Source organism: Callithrix jacchus, chromosome 14 (assembly GCF_049354715.1).
Source record: "Callithrix jacchus isolate 240 chromosome 14, calJac240_pri, whole genome shotgun sequence".
NCBI lineage: Eukaryota > Metazoa > Chordata > Mammalia > Primates > Cebidae > Callithrix > Callithrix jacchus.
In genome coordinates, this window is record NC_133515.1 from 18,808,157 (window position 1) to 18,833,872 (window position 25,716).

The following is a 25,716-nucleotide window of genomic DNA, read 5'->3' on the forward strand; positions in this document are numbered from 1 at the left end:
ATCTTCTTTTTCCTCATAGCTAGAACCTCAGAACCTCTGCATAATGTTCAAATTTCAAACCAAATGGTAACATCAAAATCAAATCCAGGAAATAGTATGGCCTGTATTTCTAAGAATCAGGTAATAATGAAATTTGTAGGTTGTATGGAAACTGGGAATGGTATTGAATGGCCAACCTGGCTGCCTTCTATATCCAGTTTGACATCTGATTTCTTTGATCTTTCTCTCATGACTCTAACCTCCATGTCAGCTACCTGTTCCTGGGGCTACTTCCTGGGCCTGTTATTCTCTCCCACAGCTCACCGCAAATATAATTTATTGTCTAACCCAGAGGCCCCCACCATACAGCCTCCTGTCTACTCTCCCCAGCAGCTTCTCCCCTACCAATATCCTTTCCTCCTCTGCTCTGCTGGCCTCTGCATAGGCTCTGGAAATCTCTACCTGGGATTATACCCACCTGGGGGCTCCTGAAGCTGGCTTTCAAAACTCGGAGCCTCAAAGGTTAATGCCTGTTACCTCAACTAGGGCTCTCATACTCTTAGGCCCTGGGACATGCTTCCAGCGTCTGATTCACTCTTTATGTTTTGTGTATCTATTATGTTTCCAGGTTCACTCTTTAGCACCAAGTTATAGTGCTAAACTTCTTTTCAGTTTCTTCAAACTTGAGACCTGGCTACCTCTAACTTCTCTCTCAAGCTTAAAAAATACTATTTCAGCAGATACATGAAGTGATATCTGTCAGTTTTCTGCCACCAACCAATAAATGTAACTGCATCCTTCCCTGTGAGAAAAGGTTACCGTCTATCTGCACTTGTCCTTATCCTCATCAAGAGTTTTGCTCTATGGAGATCACTTCTGCCTCCATGGCTTATCAACATGGGAAAATGCTCAAGTCTCTCCTTCCCTCAGCCTCACGTTACCCAGCTGTGTTTCCCATATTACCCTCTATAGTACAACTTTCTTTCAAAGTTCATCAAGGACCTTCTTGAAGCAAAAGCCAATGGCAATGCCTCTGTTCTTAGGGTATGTGTACAGATTTTATTAATGTAACACATTCTTAGAAGCAGAATATGCATTCCTAACTGACAAGTAGTGAAAGTTGTCCCAATTTACATTTTACATCCTACACATGCTTGCCAGCCTCCTGAACTTGTATTGCTCTGTCTAAGCTCTAGATAGTAGAGATGGTCTTGATTACAGTCATATTTTCTAGACCCAGCTCAGAGTGTGACATGTAGGTGTCTGGTAAATATTTGTTTAGTGAATGAATTTGGGAACTCTTGAGGGCAGAGTAGTACCTGAGGAAAATTTTAATTAAAAAAAGTTGAACACAGCAGTTGGGAATATCCATCCCATAATGTTTAGACACTATAGCCTAACTCCTAGACTATTAATTGAAGGGAAATCAACTAGGGCTTTTCTCTACTGCTGGTTAGGACTTTATAAAAAATAAAACTCTTTCCTGGATTAGATTAAGTTGCAATAGTTATTGTAAGGTTAATGATACAAACTGAATCTTTTGATATTAATCATAATTTTAAAATATATGAATATGATGTAATATATGAGTATAATATAAAATATATAATATGAGTATAATATAAAATAAATAATAAGAGAGAGAGAAAAAAAAGTCTACTTGAGATTAAGGGTCCTCTTCCCCTCAAGCATTTTCATATTGTTTTGTGAAGTAATTTAGGTGACACTTTCTTCTCAGATAGGTGAATGCTCATGTTTGTTTTCTATTTTTAGGGTTCAGAGCTTTCAGGAGTGATATCTTCAGCTTGTGATAAAGAGTCAAATATGCAAGTATAATCAGTGCATTAATCTATTACGAGTTTCCTTCAAATGTTCTTCAATACATTGTTGTAAATAATGTATTTTCCCCCATTGTAGGGAACACAGAGTGATCATGATTTCTAAATCAGAATATTCTGTGCACTCATCTTTGGCATCCAAAGCTGATGTTCAACAGGTTGTTATGTATTGCAAGGAGAAGCTTATTCGTGGGGAATCAGAATTTTCCTTTGAAGAATTGAGAGCCCAGAAATACAATCAACGGAGAAAGCATGAGCAATGGGGTACTTGCAATCTTGTATTTTTAGTTATTCTTATGTCACTTGAAATAATCCTCATCTCTGAGTACTTTTTTATGGAATAATTGACTATGTTGAAAGACTCTGTAAAAAAAGTCTTCATCTCATCCTGTCAGAAGCCCAGAAGTCATTATTAACCCATTTTGCATTTGCATGGAGAATATTGTGCTGGCAGCAAGCTGCACTTTGGTTAACCACTAGTTTAGCAGCCAAGTTAGTCCAAGGACTAAATTGGTGTCTTGGCCGCAAACTCATAGTTGAAAGAGAGCAAATTAGATACCCATACCAGTGTCATTTTAGCTTTAGTGAAATAAATATTTAAAAAATTTTCAATATTATCTGTATATTGTAATTCTAAATCTCTAGGTCAGTTATTTGAACCTTTATTCCATTTGGGACATTTATATCATCTAAGTTATTTGGGCTATAGCCTTTCTGGGCCTTTCTTTTCTGTTCATTACTTTTCATATTCAATTGACAACAGAAAAGACAAGTCAGTTAACACAGAGGACCCATTTTGTGCTGGGCATAGATCCATTTTTATTTCACATGCCATGACTAAAAAGTCTTAAGCCAGACTTTGATTTGTCTGGTGTGGCTCTGTTAACCAGTTATTGGAAGTGGGACTAACCACAGCATGCTCGAAGCCCTGATCATTTAGTGCATTTCACTTCTACTTAATCTCTAGAGATTTTTATCTTTTAAAAATAAAAACTTATTTTAAAATGATTTGCACAATCATGATTGTTTACAAGAACAATCATGTATATGATGGTTAAAAATCTTTGCCATTATACTGTGCTGTTGTTATTTTTGATCAACATGTAGTTTTTTTTTTTTTTTTAGTAATTTACATGCCCTGAATATATAGTAACCAAGCTGAGGGCAGGTAAAAATTAAAAGGTAATACAAGTTTCACTTCTAAAACCAAATACAAGAAAGACTAACAAAAAAAGCGGGCCTCTAAAATATAACCCTTTCCTCATTTTGCATGTATTCCTATGATGAGTTGAATTTAAGTTTTGCATGCAATCCGTTTTTTATCTTTCCTAAAGTAAATGAAGACAGACATTATATGAAAAGGAAAGAAGCAAATGCTTTTGAAGAACAGCTATTAAAACAGAAAATGGATGAACTTCATAAGAAGTTGCATCAAGTGGTGGAGACATCCCATGAGGAGCTGCCCACTTCTCAGGAAAGGTCTGAGGTATATTGTGCTCTTCATGACAGGTCCCATGCCCAGCAGCAGGAATTGTAGTATATTGATTTGTTCCTTTCTATGTGCTGGTTTTAGAGTTAATTCTGATGTTAATTTAGCTGGTAACTTTCTGAAATTTTAAAATAATTTGACACAGAAGTTCAAAATGTAGAGTGAGACAAGAAAGTTACAAAACAGAAAGGTAGTATGTTTTACATGTTTGTATGTATACATATCTATATATTCATGTATTAGTATATATAGACCTTTTGGTTTTTTGTACAATGACTAATGTGTAATTAAAATTGGAGTATAGTACTCTCAATAATTTATCATCTAGATATATTTTTTGTTTGCCATTACTTCATGTTGGAAAAGGAGAGAAGTGGTGAGTGTGTTAGAGTCACATATATTTCCTTGAAATTAGTAATGAATGAGGGAGATTGGAAATAAACTAATTTAAGCTGTATAATGGTTACTTAATCTGCATCATAGTATATGTCTATGACATAGGATACCATGAAGGTAAAATACTTAATTTTGTTACATATTTGTAAAGTACTTAATTTTGTTACATATTTGGAAAGTATAAAAATATGTGACTATATGATGGTTTTTTTTTTTTTGAGACTGAGTTTCGCTCTTGTTACCTAGACTGGAGTGCAATGGCACGATCTCTGCTCACCGCAACCTCCGCCTCCTGGGTTCAAGCAATTCTCCCGCCTCAGCCTCCTGAGTAGCTGGGATTATAGGCATGCGCCTATCTAATCCCAGCTAATTTTTTTTTGTATATTTAGTAGAGACGAGGTTTCACCATGTTGACCAGGATGGTCTCGATCTCTTGACCTCGTGATCCACCTGCCTCGGCCTCCCAATATATGATGGTTTTTAAAAATATGACATGAAAGATGTGTGTATAAATATATATAATATGTATGTATATATGTTAGACAGGGTCTTGCTCTGTCACCCAGGCTAGGGTGCAGTGGTGTGATAACTGTTCATTGTATCCTCCTTAGCTGTGACCACACCCACCTAATTTTTTATTTTTATTTTTGTAGAGATGGGGTCTCGCCATGTTGCCCAGCCTGGTGCCAAACTCCTGGGCTCAAGTGTTTCTCTTGCCTCAGCCTCCCAAAGTGTTGTGATTACAACTGTGAGCCACCATACCTGGTCTGAATGTTCTCCTTTACTGCTAACTGCTGTAGTTTGTATTTTTCCAGATTACTGTGTATGAGCACACACATGAATGCAATAGAACATTCTATATAAATAACACTTATTTTCTGCTTTTTCTACCTAACACATCTGATAGATCTTTCACTACTATTGCATGGATATCTAACTGATTCTACTTGCAGCATAGTCTTCTGTCATGCCTTATAAAAGGGAGTGTATCATGTAGAAACTGTTACAAGTCATGCTGTCTTTATGTACCTAAAAAATTGTCATACTGCCTTCTATAAATTTAGGATTGTCCACTCCCATTAAGAGTGTGTAAAAGTACTTGTTTCTTGTACACATTTAGCTAAATCTTTTCAAGCACCTGATGTAGTTTATTTAATTATAGGTAGATTTGAATCTTTTTTGGATACACTTAGTGAGTTTTTTTCTTTAAATTGACTTGATAGCTTTGTCCATTTTCTATTGAGTCATTTCATTTTTTAAATTTATTTATTTGGATTTCTTTTCTTGTATAATTTATATTTTCTCTGGATAGTTGCAAGAAATTGTTAAGAAATTATTCTTCCTGGCTCCTTTCCTGTGGTATATCCCTGGTTCCCATGTCTTCATTTCTCCTTAACAACCTCATTTTGAAGGCACATACTCTCCAGTAGCTTTAAAAAAAAAAAAACAAACAAACAAAACAGCGTGTTTGAGGTGTTAGTTTTTGAGGTCTTTTGCATGTCTAAAAGCATTTTCTACCCTCACACTTGGTTGATGCTTTGGTTGGGCACAATGTTCTAGGAAGGAAATCACATTCCCTCAGAGTTTTTAGAGGCACTCCCTCATTGTTTTTTAGCTTGCACAATTGGTGTGGAAAAGCCCAGAATCCTGATTGTTGGTTCTTTGATGTGACCTTTGTTTTTCTTTGGAGGGTTGTAGGATCATCTTCCTCCCTGTGTGGTGACATAATGATGTGTTTGGTGTTCATCGTTTCATCCATTATACTTAGTATTTAAATGTTCTAGTTTTACAATTCTGGGCAATTTTCCTGATATATATTTTTAGGGGGGATATTTTTCCCTTATACTCTCTGTTAGGCTGTCCTGGACTGGTCATTTAATTTTCTTAAATTTCACCATTTTCTATCTTTGTCCTTTTCTACCCCTAATTTTCTTTGAGGTTGCCTTAATTTTTATGGCCATCTTATTAAATTCTTTTTTCTGATGTCATTTTAGGATTATGTTGCTTTTTTTATTATGTATGCTCATTTTCACAGATGCCTATTTTTATTTTGTGAATGTAGTATCTTACCTCTTAATGTGAAGAAATTAATTTTTAAAAAATTGTCTCAGAATCCTTGATTTCCTGTTCATATGTGTCATTTGCTTTGACCTTTGTGCTTCGTATTGAAAGTTTACCATGAGATGTCTGATCTCTGCTGTGTACTCATCTAAGAGCAGGCCCAAGAAAGTTGATTGGAGGCTATAGGTGTATGAGTGAGGCGTGTTAATTGGTCAGCTTCATAGGAAGTTCTGTTTTCTTGAGCAGATAGATTCCCGAGAGCATGGAGTATAAACCTGGCCTGCTAGCATTTGCAAAGTCAAGGAAAGGATTCAGATGTCCAAGTGTTCAATGAGTAGGTTGATCAGATCCTTTTGTTTCTTGTGTGGTGTCTATCACCGCCATCCTCAACCTAGTCTAGAGTCCTTTTGATTATTTCTCCAGAAAGGAAACTTCCAGTTTGCTGCCAGGCCAGGCATGAGAAATCACACCCTGCATGGACCTATAAGAATGGGTCTTAGCATCTGCTTTTCTTTTTTTTTTGCCAATCAGTTTGCGCTTATAAGGTTGCTCAGGTTAGCCTTGAACTCATGACCTCGCCTTCGCAAGCGCCACAACCTCCGGCGGGAGCCACTTTGGACCCAGCATCTGCTTTTCAAACAGACTTACAGTGTTCTTGTCTTCAGCTCCACCTTCACTTCCATTTTGAGGTGTAGCTAGCATTGTAGATTTCTGAACTTATCTAGCAATTAGGGACACACCACTCCTAGCCTTTTTCAACAGCTATGTTAAGTGTTAGAATTCCTTCACTGTCATTTTGGTGAGAGTTTTGGAGTATATGAAGCCACTATTTTTAACTAGAAACCTCCCTTTTTCAAACTTAATTCTGTATGAATAGCATCAGTATATATTTTCCAAGTGGATTGCTTGTTGTCCCTAAATCATTTATTGACTTGCTCAGCCTTTCCCCATTGATTTAAAATATCTTTACCATGTACTAAATTTTGATATATACAAGATACCTTTAGTATAGGTATTTTAGTCACTAGGTCTCTTTTTGATCATTTCATAGGTGTATTTACTACAGCTTTCTTATATGTTTTGATATCTGGTGGAGAAAATTCTCTGGCATTGTTCAGAATATTTCTTTAGAATTTAATATTATGATTTTTTAAATCTTTACTAATTTGGTAGGTGAGAAAATGGTGTAGGTTATTTTTGATGACAAATGAGGTTGAGCTTTTTTTATTTTTTTCCATTTGTCTGTAAAATAACTATTCTTGCCCTAGATATTTTGTGGTATGTGTTTGTTTTTGGAGACAGGATCTTACTCTGTCCTCTAGGTTGGAGTGCAGTAGTGTAGTCTCTGCTTACTGCAATCTCCTCCTCCGGCTCAAGTGGTCCTCCCACCTCAGCCTACTGAGTAGCTGGGACTGCAGGCACATCCCGCCATGCCCAGCTAATTTTTTTGTAGAGACAGAGTTTTGCCATGTTGCCTAGCTTGGTCTCAAACTCCTGAGCTCATACAAACCACCAGCCTCACTCTCCCAAAGTTCTGGGACCAATTACAGGCATGAGCCACCCGTGCCTGGCTGGTGTTTTTCTTAACAGTTTATAAGAATACTTTCATATGGTGAGGAATTAACTCATCTAACTTTGTAATATTAAAGAATACAATTACAATCTTAAATAGATATGAGTAGCAAAGCAAAGATTTTAAATTTAGAGCTTATTATCCTGTTGTGAGACAGGCTTTTGTGGCAATTATTATTGCAATTTATGTTAGTGTTTCCTATTATTCAAAATGAAAATGGCTACGAAGAGTCTTTTATTTATGTTTTCCCTTTTTCAAGCCCTATCTCATATATTAAATAAGGGTATTTTAATGGAAGGAACACTATTATGAGCTTTTGCTAACACTGATTTGTAGAACTTTTCCAAAAATTAAGTAAAGATAAATAAGATAATACTTAAATACTGATACAACTATAGGGCCTGGTTATTTCGGTGGCTAGAAATTATGAGCTGCCACTGGTGTCTGTGGTTCAGAAGCTACAAACCACCCTTTTGTAGAGTGATCTTTTTGTTTGTTGATCTTTTGTTGTTGAAATATATATTTCAGAATGCTTGAAGAAGAAGTATAGGGAAACTTCAAGGAAAAAGGAATTGGCCAGGCATGGTGGCTCACACCTATAATCCCAGCACTTTTTAAGGCTGAGGTGGGCAGATCACGACGTCAGGAGTTTAAGACCAGTATGGTCAACATAGTGAAACCTGTCTCAACTAAAAGTACAAAAAATCAGCAGAGTGATGTGGGCCTGTAATTCCAGCTACTCAAGAGGCTGAGGCAGGAGAATCATGTGAACCCAGGAGGTGGAGGTTACAGTGAGCCGAGATCACACCATTGTACTCCATCCCAAGTGACAGTGCAAGACTCTATCTCAAAAAAGACAAAAAATAAAAATTAAAAAGGAATCTATTGAAGATAGATGCCATGCTTTGAAAAGTTGTAATGCCTGATTAGTAGTATTCTGGACTTCATGATTTTGTTTTTGTTGTTTATTTGTTTAACATGAAAGGTTAATCCAGCATGTATGGGACCAAGCATAGGCTCCCAGCAGGAACTGAGAGCTCCATGTCTTCCAGTCATCTATCACCAGACACCAGTGAACATGGAAAAGAACCCAAGAAAGGCACCTCCTGTTGTTCCTCCTTTGGCAAATGCTATTTCTGCAGCTTTGGTGTCCCCATCTACTAGCCAGAGCATTCCTCCTCCTGTTCCTTTGAAAGCCCAGGCAGTAACAGACTCCATGTTTGCAGTGGCCAGAACGGATGCTGGGTAAGCTGAAGGTAGTCCTAGAAATGATAGTAATGTGAATGGCACCTGTCATCTTCTTTACATGACCTGCATTATCAGGAGCAGTATGTAATAGATAAATGACATCTGCCTTTTATTTTTAGATAAGTATGTTCTTGAAAAAGCAAGTGGCAAAACATTGCTCCCAGTCCTTTAGGGTTTCTTATTCCATGCTTCTTATAGAGCATTTATTTTACTTTACACTTTTGTGAATTAAAAATTTTGAATACCCTGAAAGTCAGTAGTCACTTTGTAACTGAAAAATATAGAGCTGTTGAGCTGAAATTGCCTTTGCTCATTGGCTTTGACTTAATACCTGCAAGGATCATAACTATCTAGACAATTACTTGATATGTGTTCTCATATTTCTTCTGTTTTCCTGTTGGGAACAGTTTGGGATTGATACCTGTGATTCTGTCTCTCAAAATGTACTCTGCACTGGAATTTTTTACCCTAATTTTGAGGGATTTTTTTTCTAGATTTTGAAAATTATAATGTCACATCAGTTATTTTATTTGCATTTTTACCTCCAGTCATTTCAGCCCTCTTTTAAGTCATTTTTTAGGGATTTTTAAATTAAAAATGCTTTGCATGTTTCACTTTATACCTTAAACAGGGTTCATGAAGGGAACTCTAGCAATGTTAAATAGACGTATTAGATGCACTACCCCAAGTGCACTTAAAACAAACTGTGATATAAATGGCTCGCATATTATTTTTTTCTTTCTTGATAATTGTTAACTTTTAAAGGCTGGAGGACATTGCACTGCAGCTGCTGGCTCATCACAGCAAAGGTGCCCTGCACAGCTGAGACACACCAGTGCTTCACCATGTCCTGACTCTGGTTAGCTGCCTGGAGTCGGACTCAACTCTTTAACCTCTGTAATGAATGGGATCATTTGAATAGTCATAGGACTCTACCACATATAGGGATGGTTCTTATCCCTATAATCACTGTTTCATACAAATGTTTAGTACCTGATCTTTTCTGTAAGAATTTTTTTCCTGAAATGGAACTCAAATGAAAAAAGGAAAACATTTTATTTACTTACACAGTAGACTCTAAGTAGTTCCATCTGTATTTTAATAGGCTTGTAATTATTGACTAATTTTTTTTCTTTTTACTATTATTTCTTGAGAGTTAGTTAAAAATTCTAATAGATCAAGCATTTTATTCTTTAGCGTGTCTCAAGAGTTTTCTCTTCCAGATGTGTGAATAAGAGTACTCATGAATTTAAGCCACAGAGTGGAACAGAGATAAAAGAAGGTAATGTTTAATTATAATAAATGTGTTTCTAACCAGATTCCTGTAGCTCACTCAGAGGTGTGTTTTGTGGCTGTGGTTTACGAAGGCTTCAGGCCTTAATGAACCTGAGTGTTAGATTTCCTATTTTTAGACTATGAGTTATTTATTCCTGAACCATTTCAGATAAATGTAGAAATCCACTTGTTAGTCACATCTTATTAGTTTAGAATTCTTTGGAAACATAATTTGTGAATACATTTCTACTATATTCTCAGGAAATTAATCCACAACAGAGCCATCTTTAGTATGCTAGGAAAGGTGATCAAAAGTTTAATTAGGTGTGTTACACTATTATTTGGTACTACTTTGTTAGAGGTATTTGCAAAGGAGATAAGTTTTATAAATAATAAGACACACATATTGGGCATTCACTTACCCCTGTGTGACTGGAACATCTTTTCCATGAACTGTTTAGTGAGGAGAAGGGCTATTTGAAACAGCTGGAGACTCATTAACTGAACCAAGACTTACTGAGTCTGCTCTATAGGTGCCAGGCACTGTTATACATAGGGATGAAGTAAGTCATGAACAAAACATCTCCACCCACATAGAAGGGGAGAGAAGTGTGCTATTGGAGTTGTGGGGTTGAAATTTCAGAAAAGGTGATATTTGGGTAAAGGGCTGAAGTGTAAAGCTACCATGCCACTAGCTTGGGCAACCTTTTCAGGCAGAGGGAATATTAAATACTAAGCCCTCAAGCAGAAAAATCTCTGATAAATTCTAAGCACAGCCAGGAGACCAATGTGAGGAGGTAAGCAGGGAGAGGAGGAAGGTGAGGCCTGATCAAACAGGACCCAGGCTGTGCAGGGCCTTGTATTCTATGTCTGACTGCAGTGAAGTGAGATGGGAAGCCAGTCTTAAGATTTATATTGTGACTATGAACTTGGGATACAGTGGCACTAAGGGTATAATTTATGACCAAGTTGCTAATCTGGTACAATCCAGACCAAACACTCAGTCTCTTTGAGTCTTCATTTCCTTTTCTGTAAAAGGATAATTTTCACCTTATTTACCTCATAGGACTATTATAAAGATAAAAATGAAATATGTGAAAGTGCTATAATACTGGAAGTCCTTCGCGATAATTACTAACGATGACAACTGGTTTAATTATAATTTACTTAAATTGTGTGCCTTTTAAGTTATTCTGATTTGCCTACTGATACCACATTTTGTCTCCATTTCTTTGCTAGGGTATGAAACACATAAGGTTGCCAGCACAAGTTCTTTCCACACAACTCCAAACACATCACTGGGAATGGTTCAGGCAACACCGTCCAAAGTGCAGCCATCACCCACTGTGCACACAAAAGAAGCATTAGGTAAAGTTTTTTATCTGAGTGTGTAGCACCTGTTAACAAGCTAATGAAAGCTCTTTTGCAACCTGTTTACAGTTATTCTTTTGTTCCTTAAGGTTTCATAATGAATATGTTTCAAGCTCCTACACTTCCTGATATTTCTGATGACAAAGATGAATGGCAATCTCTAGATCAAAATGAAGATGCATTCGAAGCCCAGTTTCAAAGTAATAACTTTATTTAAAAGCTACTAAATGTGTAGTATTACAGGTGGTTATCACAGGAAATACCAAGCATTATATAAGACGTGGCCCTGCCCTTGATTAGCTTGTCACATAAGGGCAGGGAATGCCTGACGTGAAAATATGACAGTTTCTGAAAAGGTACTCCATGTGTGTGATAGATTTGCTGATTTAAAAAAAAAAGAAGTAATAGTGCTAAAGAAGGACAAAACCCTCATGGGTAAGAAGGGCCAAGTACTCCAGGTGTGACTTGAGTCTTCAATGGTAGAAGAATGGCTGGGGCAGAGTGTTGAAGGAGGCTGGCAGCTAGCCCACATTTGTCTAGAGTCAGGGGATTCATGCCAGAAGCCAGAGATCATGATAAAGATAAGTAGGAGCCAGTTAGACCTCAGGAGGAATTGAAATGTACAGCTAAGAGGTTAATTCTTTTGGAAAGGAAGTGGAAAACAAAACCCTGAGAGCTTTTATTGAGTGAGTCAGATGACAATAGCAATGATTTAGGAGAATGATTAACACCTTACTGATATGTGGCAGGGACTCCTGACCTGGGACTTGAGTATAAGACCCTGTTACCATAGTTAAGTCACTTCATCTCACTGTAGTGACTTATCTCATTGCCTAGTATTTGAAAAGCTGTTATTAGTTCTTTTCTGTCAGCTGTTACTCCTTTTCCTTATTTGTGGTTGAAGTTTAACATAAAGGATGTTTTTTGCTTGTACAATAATTAGATGCTATTTTTTATTCTATTCCAGAAAATGTAAGGTCATCTGGGGCTTGGGGAGTCAATAAGATTATCTCTTCTTTGTCATCTGCTTTTCATGTGTTTGAAGATGGAAACAAAGAAAATTACGGGTAAAAAAAATACCATGTAGTTAATATGATACTGCAGAATTTTCTCTGGGATTAGAGGTGGTGGGGTGGTGAGAGAATACAGACTGCCACTCACATGGTCAAATGAGCCTTTTGACCACATAACGATAAGAGTGTTGCCAAAGATCTCCAGATCTACAGTGCTGCAGGAGTTCCAAGAGAGCAGGCTTCCCATAGCCAAAGCTTGTGTTGAAAAAGGAAAACAGTCTAGTTGTGAATTAGCAGAGAACTGAGGATTCTGTGGATTTGAAATTATATTAGGTGTGAATGAATTCACCACTACAGGTATCCATACATGCTGTTTATATTTGCAGCACTGATAAAGTAGAAAAGGAAGTGGCTTATATTGGGTATTGCTACAGAGAATGTGTTTTAAGCCTGAGGAATATTACACTGGAGAGCTTTCATCTAGGGGTAGAGTGAGGTAGCTCCAGGAATTTTCGTTGTTAATAGTTTGAACCATGGAAAGAGATGTCAGTGTAGGCCAGGCGTGGTGGCTCATGCCTATAATCCCAGCACTTTGGGAGGCTGAGGCAGGTGGATCACGAGGTCAAGAGATCGAGACCATCCTGGTCAACAAGGTGAAACCCCGTCTCTACTAAAAATACAAAAATTAGCTGGGCATGGTGGTGCGCGCCTGTAGTCCCAGCTACTTGGGAGGCTGAGGCAGGAGAATTGCTTGAACCCAGAAGGCGGAGGTTGCGGTGAGCTGAGATCGTGCCATTGCACTCCATTCTGGGTAACAACAGCGAAACTCTTTCTCAAAAGAAAAAAAAAAACAGATGCCAGTGTGAACTAAAGGTTTTATGGTATTTAAGAAATTCATATTGAGGTAGAAAGGAGAAAGGGCATGGCTAGCTCTCAGAGAGGAATTCCATAGCTACAAAGGCACTGAAAATTTAAAAAAATATGTTGGCATCCATGACTTTCCACTGGCCATGGCCATAATTCATTTTTGGCTTCTAAAAGCTATAACTCAGTGTGACAGAAATTTATGTATTTTCCACCCTCACTTAAGGTAGGTCTACTTTTATAAGCCAATTCAATCACACTCAGTTTTTCGAGAACTGCTATAAAAGTAAGGAATATTTATATAAATATTAACTCATTAAGTAGGATAAAGAGAACTTTTCTAGTGGTCAAGTGATAGCATGCATTTTTTTAAAGCATATTTTAGTATTTATAATTTAGCAAATCTTTCCTTAGATTACCACAGCCTCAAAATAAACCAACAGGAACCAGGACCTTTGGAGAACGCTCTGTCAGCAGATTTCCTTCAAAACCAAATGTAAGCAAACCTGTTTCAAATATGAAATGGGTCCTACAACCCCTTCTGCTTTATTCTACCAAGGGATTATGCCAGTCAGGATATTGTATATATGAAACTATCCGAAAAATATGATACTGTATAAAAAATATGTTTCTTTTAGGACACTATTTAATAATTGAAGAAGAAATGCATATTTTCTAAGTGTCCTACCAAAATTATTTATTAATATTAATTACTGTGGTGGTTTAAAATTTAACCACAAATTCTTTGAATTTTTTCCTCCAGTTTGGTGCATCTCCTTTTGAGTGTAGCTAGAATATGTGACTTGCTTCAGACAAAAAGCGTAGGGAAAAGGAAAGGGAAAAATAGATTGCAGTGGGGAAACATGGCAGATTCTGTCTAACCAAGTGACTGGGTTAACCGGAAGTAAGTCGGACAGCAGATATCCCCTAATAAGATGTAATGTGAAGAACACTTCACGCCTGATATCCTTCCCAAAAATCTATAACCCCAGTCTAATCGTGAGAAAATGTCAAAGAAGCCCAAACTGTGTAGGGGCATTCTATGCACTTTCTGACTAGTGTTCAAAAATGTCAATATAAGAAAGGCTAGGAAAGACTAATAGACAATGACAGACTCAAGGAGGCTAAGAACACTTGACAACTAAAGGTGACATGAGAGCCTGGATTGGATTCCTGAACAGAAGAGGCACATTAGTGGGAAAAAAGGTGAACTTCAAATAGTGTATAGTTAATAGTATTGTTTCATTTTTACAAATGTGCTGTGGTTCTATAAGAAGTTGACATTAGAGGAAGCTTAGTGAGGAAGGTATATGGAAATTCTGTGCCATCTTTGTAACTCTTTAAATCTTGACTTTTTCAAATGATATATATATACTTTGAAAACAAAAATGTGGCTCTTGCTGCAGTGCAGCTTCACTGATTTTTCAGTTCTGGGAAAAAGAATTGAACCATGATATTGTGGACTGTGTTAGCCAGGCGTTGACATCTGTTTTGTCTTTAATTTCTCATTTCTTTGGATCTTAAAGTGTTAATGAGTAAGGTTACATGGACAAAAGACGGAGATTGCTGCTTTTTTTCATTTAATCTTCTGTTGTAGGAAGTTCCTCATGCTGAAGAGTTTTTGGATGATTCAACCGTATGGGGTATTCGCTGCAACAAAACCCTAGCACCCAGTCCTAAGAGCCCAGGAGACTTCACATCTGCTGCACAACTTGCATCTACACCATTCCATAAACTTCCAGTGGAGTCAGTGCTCATTTTAGAAGATAAAGGTGTGTGTTACAGTTTTAGTGTTTTGTCTTCTGCCAACGTTGATACTTTCAGTTTTCTTCATGAAGTTTAATTCTTACAGTTTTCTTCATGAAAATTCATCATGGAGAAGAAACAGAATCTGTTCATTTTTGCTCATAGGTTTTTTTCCTTTGGCATAGTCTTCCTGAAGTCTATGTATTTTTAAAATATAATAGCTTAGATTATAGGTAGAATGGAGAAAATCTAAAGAAGCATTTAAAAGCCAGTAAGGTCCAACCCATTTGTATAGAGTATGTTTATTTTGTTTCACAGCAAACAAAACAACCACTGCAGACAGATTAAATTATTTTAATGCTAAAAATAATGAACATTTATGTTTTCCAATTTAATAAGAGTAATAGCCAATTTTAGACCTAGATGTGTGTCTACACACATATATATGTCAGCTTTCTTAGACGTATAGCCAAGTACGATACTCAGAAAGTCTTATTTTTCTTACTTTTAGTGCTCTGACTTTAAGAAAGTAATGATAAAACTCACAAGTAGTCCTTATTTCTAGCCTGTTTCAAATTTATTACCTATATATTTAAAAGTTCATCAAATATCTGAACTGAATCCTAATACATGACATTGTCATGGAGCACAGATCATTGCTAGCTATTAAGTACCAACTACAAACTAGACAGTTCTCTCGGTACCCACAGAGGATTGGTTCCAGGAACCCCTGCAGATACCAAAATCCATGTGGATGCTCAAGTTCCATAGTTGACCCTGCGGAACCTGTGGATGCAGAGGGCTGACTGTATACTAACTGTACTATTGATCACGCTTTTAAAATATAGCAATTGTTTACCAAAGCAACAACAGAAGAGCTGCCAAGGAATTCACTTCACTGAATGGAAGCATATTTTAATGTGGGTTCTGAGCCTATAGACATAAACATTTTTGACCAAGGATTTCTTAGACTGCTAATCCAATATAATATATTTCTTTTCTGAATCTTAAAGGAGAGTTCAGTTGAAACTTGGACTATTGCTAAGCACCATCATAAGTTTGCCACTTAAAAAAAAATGTTTAAAGACTTTTCCATCCAGGAAAGCTAGTTTAATGAGTCCAAAGAGTCTTTCAAAAAGTTGATATTGGCTATTCTTAGAGCGTTTGCCACTTTGGCTGTATAAACAGAAACTAATGTTCTAGTGCTAAAAAGCAGTAACACCTGTTCAGTGAAGGAATATCTCATAAAATGTAATCCAACATATTGTTTGTGTGCAGTATTAGCATCACTTGGTAGAGGTTTATTCTGCATTTCTACCCTACCTAGTTTATCTATCTATAGATAATTTTTTTAAATTATGGAGAGTAATAAATATTGCCAGGCTGCTTTCTGATTTAAACACAAAATTGTTTCAATAAATTAAATGTTAATTTAGTCAATCAACTAATTGACCAAAATATGTTAAAGTGAAAGACCCAAAATCTCTGCCCTCCAGAAGGATTGTAGCCTTTTACTCTCCATGTGCTTGTCTTCAGGTTCTCCTGAAGCTGGGTATAGCCCTGAAATCCATACCAATAACCTCCTGTGGTCTGGTCATCCTGCCTACAGTGAACTTGCCACTCTCTGGACCCTTTTTTTCTTGAAAGATTGTTAGGGATTAGATGTAGAGTTGAAATGGTCACATACATTAGTAGTAGATTTTACTCATTTGTTTTTAAGAGTTAGGGTTGCACTATGTTGCCTAGGCTGACTGCAGTTCACCCTCAAACTCCTGGGCTCAAGTGATCCTCCTGCCTCAGCTTCTGAAATAGCTAGGGCTACAGGATCCTGCCACCACATCCAATTAATTTAAAAAATTTTTTTAGAGATAGGGTCTCACTATGTTGCTCAGGCTTGCCTTGAACTACCGACCTCAAGTGATTCTCCCACCTCGGCTTCCCACAGCACTGGAGTTATAGGCAAGAGCCACTGTGCCTGGCCACTAGTAGATTTTTAAGTAGTTATTTTCCTTCCTAGTTTTTGAATCTTAATATGCATTTTACCATGGAGCACTATTTTGAAATCATAATGCAAGTCATTGTCAAAATAAATCCTAGATTTTGTAACCATATCAAATGGTGTGTGTTGTGCACACATGTACATCTAACATATCTAACTCTAATTTTTGGAATTTTCAGAAAATGTGGCAGCAAAACAGTGCACCCATGTGACTTTGGATTCTTGGGAAGAAAATGTGGTGCCTTCAAGGGACAGAAAATTCAGGTATTGTGAAGGTTTATGTGGTTCTGTCATTTTCTTCATCTTCCATTCTAACTTTGCTTACCATGTCCATTCTAGCTTTGCCTTTTAGGCAGTAATAGAATACTAATTTTAGCCTTAAAGGCCAGTAAAGATTTTATGGAATAGTAGCTTTAAATCAGAAGGTAGTCTCTATGAATATATATACCACAGTGAATCTAAACACTTGATATATCAGGCCAGTTCTTTATGAGAAAATATCAGAGAAGCCCATATTGAAGGACATTATCCAGAACACCTGGCCAGTACTCCTCAAAATTGTCAAGGTCTTGAGAAACTATGAAAGACTAAGAAACTGTCACAGATGAGAGAGGAGACATGACAACTAAATGCAACCTGGGACCCGGGACTGGATCCTGAAGCAGAAGTTCCTTAGTGAAAAGAGTGGTAAAATCCAAATGACGTCTACAGTTTAGTTAATAGTAATAGAAAAAATGTTGGTTTATTAGTTTTGACAAAGGTACCGTTGTGATAGAAAATGATAGCATTAGCAGAAATTGAGTGAGGCAAATATAGGAATTCTCTATTATCTTTGCAACATTTCTTTACACCTAAAATTATTACCAAAAAAGTATAGTTGAAAAAAGTTTACAACAGGAAAAATGTGACAAGTGAAAATAGCAGTGTATGAAATTGCATGTATAAATTTGTTTGTATAAAAATACATACTTTAGTATGTATAGGTAGATACTGATTTGGGGGTGTGTGTGGAGATAAATGCACAGTCAGTTCTCATTATTCACTGTAATTCTGTTCTATAGAATCACCACAAACACTGAATTAGTGAATACTGAATATTCTTAAGGGGGAGTACAGACAGCATCCTTCAAGCCTCTCATAACATTTTGTTGAAAAACACCTTATTTATTATATATTGTTGATTCATTAACATTGAATTCATGTCCAGCAACACTGACTCACATCTAAATAAAGCTTATCTAATACACACATTTTTACAGATTTCTACTGCTTACGAACATTAGAGAGCACTTCAGCACTATTCTTCAGGACCATTTTAAATACCAAAGTCATCAAGAAAAAGCACAAAGATACATAAAATGTGGCACTAATTACACCTTGAAAAGGATACTTGTTTACAGCATGAAAGCTGGAACAGGAAGGCTGAGTGTCACCTTGTTCAACCTTAGCTAAGAATATGTGTGTTGGGTGACTCAATTTTTCATCGCTCTGCATATCTGCAAATGACTGAAAAGTCGCTATGAGTATTGATTTTAAGCTTACAAATAAATTTTAGCATACGGGTGAATTCACAAATTTGAAATCCGTGAATAATAAGGATTAGCTGTGTATTGTGTGTGTGTGTGTGTATCTATATGTATAGGTATACATATTCTTCAATTTACAGTCATGCAGTTCCTTAACAACTGGGATACATTCTGAGAAATGTGTCCTTAGGCAATTTCAGTGTTGTGTGAACATCAGAGTGTACTTACACAAACTTAGATGGTTTGATTAGTTTGCTACAGACCTAGGCTATATGGTATAACCTGTGGCTCATAGGCTACAAACGTATGACATGTTACTGTATTGAATATTGTAGGCAATGGCAACAGAATGGTGTGTTTGTGTATCTAAACATAGAGATACAGTAAAAATACAGTGTAAAAAATAAAAAATGGTATTCTGTATAGGGCACTCCCCATAAATGGAGCTTGTAGGACTAAAGTTGCTCTGGATGAGTCAGTGAGTGAGTGGTGAGTGAATGTGAGGGCCTAGGACATTACTGTACACTACTGTATACTTTAGAAACACTATAGTGAGGGCCTAGGACATTACCGTACACTATTGTAGACTTTAGAAACACTATAGTTAGGCTACACTAAATTTATTTAAAAAGCATTTTTCTTTCTAAATTAGCCTTAGCTTACTGTGACTCTTTTACTTTATAAACTTAAAAAAATTTATCTTTTTGACTGTAATAATCCTTAGCTTAAAAAACACAGTGTACAGCTATACAAAAATAATTTGTTTATAGCATGCATCTTTCTGTTCTAGTTGTTGTGAGCTCTTTATTTTGATGTTGAACTATACCTCCTATAGTTTGAAGGAGAAAGAAGTAGGTCTCATGCTGGACAGCTTCTAGATGTTACCTTCTCCGAATTATATAGCCAAGTATTTAAGGCAGTTATGATCACCTCCTTCTTAGAAAAGCCTAGGAAAGGTTACCGCAGTACTTGGCACAGAATAGAAACTAAATAAATGCCTTGTTGAGGGATTGACAGAGTGGCTGGATAAGTGACTCAACTAAGACCACTTATCTAGTGAGTGTACCTACTCCCCTGCTTGTTTTGAAGACGAGGAAATTCCGGCTCAGGTAATTTAGGAAACGTGACTAGGCTGCCAGTAGCTAGTAACAAAGGCAAGAATTGCACATCTGATTTTCCTTACACGATGTTATATCTAACTTTGTTCAAAAGATACCATGTATTATACTCTAAACTGCAATGCAGTGTTATTTTTGTTTTGTTTGGTGGTGGTGGTGGTGGTGGTATTTTTGTTTTGTTTTTGCTGCTTTTCCTGAGATGGGAAGTTGTTATCAAAAAGTTACTGTCATGACTATGTGTGTAGATGTTATTAGTTTCGTGAAGGTTGGGAACAGGGTATATGGTGCCCAACTCACAGCCCCTCTCAACCTAATATTGAAGTTGCAGTTTCCTAGAATGTAGCTCCTGGGCCATTTACCACTAGCCACCACTGCATTCTAATACCCCAGGACAAGCTGCTCCTTGTGGAACACAGAAGCACACAGTTCTTGTTATAGCAGTGGTTCTCACACACACATTCCCGGCGGGAAGCTAAAGTTGAAGGATACACATCATCACCTGTCCTGATTCCCCACCTGTGGTAGATCATGACTTTCACTAAAAAAAAACAAACAAACAAAAACACATTGTACAGCTATACAAAAATAATTTTTCTTTATATCATTCTATAAGCTTTAAAAAAAAATTTTTTTCCACTTTTTAAACTTTTTTGTTAAAAACAACCACATAAACATACACATTAGCCAAGGCCTACAGACCTGGGTCAGGAATGTCAGACATCATTAGGAGACCAGAGGGTTTCAGCTCCATTATGATCCTATGGGACCACCATTGCATATGCTGTTTTTCTTTTTTCCTTTTTTTTGAGATGGAGTTTCGCTCTTGTTACCCAAGCTGGAGTGCCATGGCGCAATCTCAGCTCACTGTAACCTCTGCCTCCTGGGTTCAGGCAATTCTCCTGCCTCAGCCTCCTGAGTAACTGGGATTACAGGCACGCGCCACAATGCCCAGCTACTTTTTTGTATTTCTAGTAGAGACGGGGGTTTCACCATGTTGACCAGGGTGGTCTTGATCTCTTGACCTCGTGATCCACCCACCCTGGCCTCCCAAAGTGCTGGGATTACAGGCTTGAGCCACCGCGCCCGGCCCATATGCTGTTTTTTATTGTCTGAATTGTTGTTATGCTGCACATGACTGTATATTTGGAAATGTTCTGGAGTGTTGTATTGTGATTGATATTTTCTGTTTGTTTCAATGTTATAAAAGGAGCCATTTTTGGAATAAAGTCATATATTTAGTCTTGATTATAGTAGTGTTGCATAGATGCAGCTTGAAGAAATAAACCCACTCCTGACATTTCCTACTAAAGAGTACCCCATCTATTGCCTCAGCTATTCATCTGGTATAACCATATCTTGATTTTCTTATTTCTATTCATATTGTACTAGCTGTATATTTTCATAGATTTGTTTGTCTAAAAATGCTTTAATCAACTTTTAGTCTGTGAAGCTATTCTGAAATGTCATTTCTAGAATGAGAAGGAACTTTTATGTGACTGAATCCAACAGACTTCTAATCATGTGATGTTTTGGTTTTTTTATTCCTTTCACACGTCCAGTCCAATTCAAGAGAAAAGCCCAGAACAGGCCTTCTCCTCTGAGGTGTATTCAGCATCCTTACTCCGTCTGAGCCAGCCTGCTGCAGGTGGGATACTTACCTGTGAGGCAGAGCGAGGCCTTGAGGCTTGCAGACTCACAGACACTGACACTGTCATTGTAGAAGATCCTCCAGATGCTACTGCTGGGCTCCAAGCAGAACAGATGCAGACGAGTTCACTTGAGGAAGTTGATGATCCAAGTACGAACACTCACTCTGTTATGCCCTTGAATCAGGGCAGTAGCATGGGAAAAGCTGTCCCATGAAAGAAACCCACAGTGGGACTTGAATGTCATTGAATAGAACAGCTGTCATTGGGTTCAGACAAAATTTGCGTAATGCATCACAATGAAGTATAACTAGCATATTTGAAGGGCAAATCAATCTTTTAATTTTAGGAGGTATCAAAATACTGTTGGAAGAGGGAATTAGAATTTGACAGCCTACTGTGTGCCAGGCATTTAATCTAATATTATTATATCCCCTGTTTTACAGAAAAGTAAACTGAGGCTCAAGGTTAAAGAGACAGCATTCCCCCCCCACCCCCTTATTATACATAAACAGTCTGGCATAGTGGTTAAGGGCACAGACTCTGGAGATGGACTGACTACGTTCTATCTTAGCTCCCTCACCTAAGTAGTCATGTGGTGTTGACCAAGATCATCTTAATTTTTCCTACCCCTCTTTGATGTAGAGTGGAGTTGATGCTAGTACCTACCTTTAGAGGCTTATTGTAAGAACCAAGTAAATTAATAAACTACTGAGAACAGTGTCCTGCAAGTGCTTAACACTGAGTGTTAACCATGTTGGATTCGTATTTGATAACCACCACCAATATACTTTTTTGTAACATTCCAGGTTGGAGAGAAACCTTTTTCTTACTTTACTTTTGTGGAACCAAAATATATCTCATATATGCAAATTGTACATAGGTAATGTAAGTTTTATGGATATAAGTGGAAAAGCAATTAAAGAATATATGTCTATCTGAGCAAATTGGAAGTAACTAATGTCCACATCTGACCTTAAGATGTGTATTCCTAATTGTGTTTAAGACAGAATGTAGCTGTTCCCTTTGAGTGGAGCAGATGCACGTGGAGTTGATTTCCTTTGTCACAATTGAATATTGATCCAAATTTGTAACTAAAATGGCAAATAATCAACTATGCAGAGCTACCAATTTTGGCTTTTAAAAATAATTCTTTTTTATTTTGAATCAATGCCCTTAGAAGTATAAGGCTTTGAAAGCTTATTTAGTAAATATCTCTATTCACTTTGTCTATAATTTATTTGGTAAAGTTCTTGAGTACTCAATTCATGTTCCTTTTTTGTTTTTGTTCTCCTTCCTTTAAGACTTCATTGTTGAGAACCCATGGGATGATAAGCTGATTTTCAAACTTTTATCTGGGCTTTCTAAACCAGTGAGTTCCTATCCAAATGTTTTTGAATGGCAATGTAAACTTCCAGCCATCAAGCCCAAGACTGAATTTCAATTGGGTAAGAATTATTTGGATGATATAACTTTAAATTCTTGTTTCTCTATGAGAAGTTGATGGTAACTTCTGTGTGAGAGAGATTCTCCTATTTGCGACCCCCGCGCCCGCAATGCCACCCGCCTCTAATAGCGAGTTGTATCTGTAGTGCTAGACTGAACATTTTGTTAGGCCATGATTATAGGATTGTGATTGCTGTTGGTACAGCAATCTCTCCTCTGCTCCTATAACTCAGAGGGCAATTTGCAAATACTTATTAAAATAAAAAATGCAGATACTTTTAAACCCAGCTATCTACTTTTAAGGATTTTGTATAGATGTTATTATATACTTCTATAGTAAAATAGTATAGTAACATTAGCAGCGGAACAAGAAAGCTCACTCTGTGCTGATAGAGAATGAGCTCCAAAACATACCATACTGTTAAATGAAAAGGGCAGAGTCGTATGTATTATATGCCACGATTAAAATGGTTAGCTATAGGTGGGAGTGGGAAACAATGGGAGCAAGATTTCACAATATTCCCTTTTAAGTTTTTTTAATGAATAGACTTTATTTTTAAGAGAAGTTTTAAGCTTACAGTAAAATTCAACATAAAGTATATATTCCTACCTCCCCATATATACACACACAGATTTCCATGTTGTTAGCATCTTGCGTGAGTGTGGTACATTTGTTAAAATTAAGCCAATATTAAGGCATTATTAACTGAAGTGCTAGTTTACATTAGGGTTCACTCTTTGGGTTGTATATTCTGTGGGGTTTGACGAATGTATTACAATGACATGTATCCATCATTACAGTATCATTACAGAATAGTTTCCTCACCCTAAACCCCCTGTACCTCACCTATTCATTCCTTCCTCTTTGTCCCCCAACCCCTGGGAACTACTGATTGTCTTACTGTCTCTAGTTTTGCCTTTTCCATAATGTCATATCGTTGGAGTCATATAGTATGTAGCCTTTTGAATTGGCATCTTTTACTTAGCAATATGGACTTAAGGTTTCTCCATGTCATGTCGTGATTTGATAGCTTTTTAAAAAAGATGACTGAATAATGTTTATTGCATGAATGTACTACACAGTTTAACCTTTCATCTAATGAAGGAGATCTTGGTTACTTCCAAGTTTTGGCAATTATGAATAAAGTTGCTATAAACATCTGTGTGCAAGTTTTTGTGTGGACATAAGTTTTCAACTCATAACTTGTGTAAATACTAAGGAGTGTAATTATAGGGTTATATGATCAGAGTATGTTTACTTTTGTAAGAAACTTTCGAAGTGGCTGTACCATTTAGCCTTCCCACCAACAGTGAATGAGAGCTCCTGTTCCCCAGTCTTGCCCTTATTAGGTGGTTGTAAGTATTTTAGGTTTTAGCCATTCTAGTAGGTGAATAGTGGTATCTCTATCTTTTTTAAGTTTAAATTCTCTGAAGACATAAGGCATTGAATATTTTTTCATATGCTTATTTGCCATCAGCATGTCTTCTTCGTGAGATGTCTCTAGATCTTTTGTCTATTTTTTAATTGGTTAGTTGGTTTCTTATTGTTGCCTTGTTCCTGATCTTAGGGGGAAAGCATCTACATAGTTTGTTACCTATAAGTGTGATTTTTAGCTGTGGGTTTTTTGTATGTGTTGTTTGTCAAGTTAAAAAAGTATTTATTTCTGGTTTGCTGAGAGGTTTTTTTGTTTTGTTTTGTTTTTAATTATAAATGGTTGTTGGATTTTATCTTGCTCCCTTCAATATTTTCTGCATTTATTGATTTGATCATATGATCCTTCTTCATTGATGTGATGGATTGCATTAATTGATTTTCAAATGTTGAACTAGCCTTGTATACCTGGGATAAACTGCCCTTGGTTGTTGTAGTGTATAATTCTTTTTATACATTGTTGGATTGGATTTACTAATACTTTATTGAAGATCTTTGTGTCTATGTTCATGAGAGATACTGGTCTATCGTATTCTTTTCTTGTAATATCTTTACTTTGTCTTGGTGTCAGGGAAATGCTAGCCTCTTAGAAGAGATCAGAAGTATTCCCTCTGCTTCTTTCATCTGGAAGAGATTGTAGAGAATTGGTAATAATTTTCTTCCTTAAATATTTGATAGAATTTGCTAGTGAACCCATCTGAGCCTAGTGCTTCCCGTTTTGCAAGGTTATCAACTACTGATTCCATTTCTTTAGCAGATACAGGACTATTCAGATTATCTATTTCTCCTTTGTGAGCTTTGGTAGATTGTATCTTTCAAGGAATTTGTTCATTTCATCTAAATTCTCATTTGTGGATATGGCATTCCACTGTTGATTTCTACTATAATGTTTATAATTTCTTTTATTCTGCTTACTTTAGATTTAATTTGCTTTTCTAGTTTCTTAAGGTAGAATCTTACTGATTTTAGATATTCTTTTCTAATATATGTATTTAGTGCTACAAATTTTCTTCTACATCCCACAAATTTTGGTAAATTATATTTGCATTTTCATTTGGTTCAAAATATTTCTAAATTTCTATTGAGACTTCTTTGACCAATGTGGTATTCAGAAGTATGTTTAATCTCCAAGTATTTGGGGGACTTTACAACTACCTTTCATACTGTATATGATTTCTGTTCTTTTAAATTTGGTTAAATGTGTTTTATGGCCCAGAATGTTGTCTATCTTGGTTAATATTCCATGTGAGCTTGAGAATAATGTGTATTCTACTGTTATTACATCAAGTATTCCATAAATGTCAATTAGATCTAATTGATTGATGCTACTATTCAGTTCAACCGTGTTTTTACTGATGATTTTCTGCCTGCTTTATCTGTCCATTTCTTTCTATTTATTTGTTTGTTTGTTTATTTATTTATTTATTTATTTTTGAAACAGGGCATCAACCCTGTCATCCAGACGAGTGTAGTGGCACAATCCTGGCTCACTGCAATCTCAAACTCCTGGACTCAAGCAGTTGTCTGGCCCTAGCTTCCTGAGTGGTTAGGACTACAGTCACGTACCACAACATGCAGCTAATTTTTTTTTCTTTTTTGTTGGAGATGGGGTTCTTGCTATGTTGCCCAGGTATTTAACTCCTGACCTCAATCAGTCTTTCTGTCTTGGCCTCCCAAAGTGCTGGGATTACATGTG

At 36.7% G+C, this 25,716-nt stretch overlaps 1 protein-coding gene across 2 annotated transcripts in view; it reads left to right on the forward strand.

The window, feature by feature from the left end:
• BUB1 (BUB1 mitotic checkpoint serine/threonine kinase) overlaps positions 1 to 25,716 on the forward strand; it is a 41,766-nt gene that overhangs the window by 7,607 nt on the left and 8,443 nt on the right. Inside the window, exons 6-19 of one of the 2 annotated variants that reach the window (XM_008980263.5) lie at positions 20 to 120; positions 1,753 to 1,805; positions 1,897 to 2,081; positions 3,152 to 3,303; positions 8,322 to 8,581; positions 9,808 to 9,866; positions 11,099 to 11,227; positions 11,320 to 11,430; positions 12,198 to 12,297; positions 13,522 to 13,603; positions 14,705 to 14,879; positions 17,032 to 17,116; positions 21,056 to 21,294; positions 22,447 to 22,590. In XM_008980263.5, coding sequence (XP_008978511.1) covers positions 20 to 120; positions 1,753 to 1,805; positions 1,897 to 2,081; positions 3,152 to 3,303; positions 8,322 to 8,581; positions 9,808 to 9,866; positions 11,099 to 11,227; positions 11,320 to 11,430; positions 12,198 to 12,297; positions 13,522 to 13,603; positions 14,705 to 14,879; positions 17,032 to 17,116; positions 21,056 to 21,294; positions 22,447 to 22,590 — 1,875 coding nt within the window. The remainder of the gene's footprint in view (positions 1 to 19; positions 121 to 1,752; positions 1,806 to 1,896; positions 2,082 to 3,151; positions 3,304 to 8,321; positions 8,582 to 9,807; positions 9,867 to 11,098; positions 11,228 to 11,319; positions 11,431 to 12,197; positions 12,298 to 13,521; positions 13,604 to 14,704; positions 14,880 to 17,031; positions 17,117 to 21,055; positions 21,295 to 22,446; positions 22,591 to 25,716) is intronic. The other variant, XM_008980264.5, reaches the window with a different exon arrangement.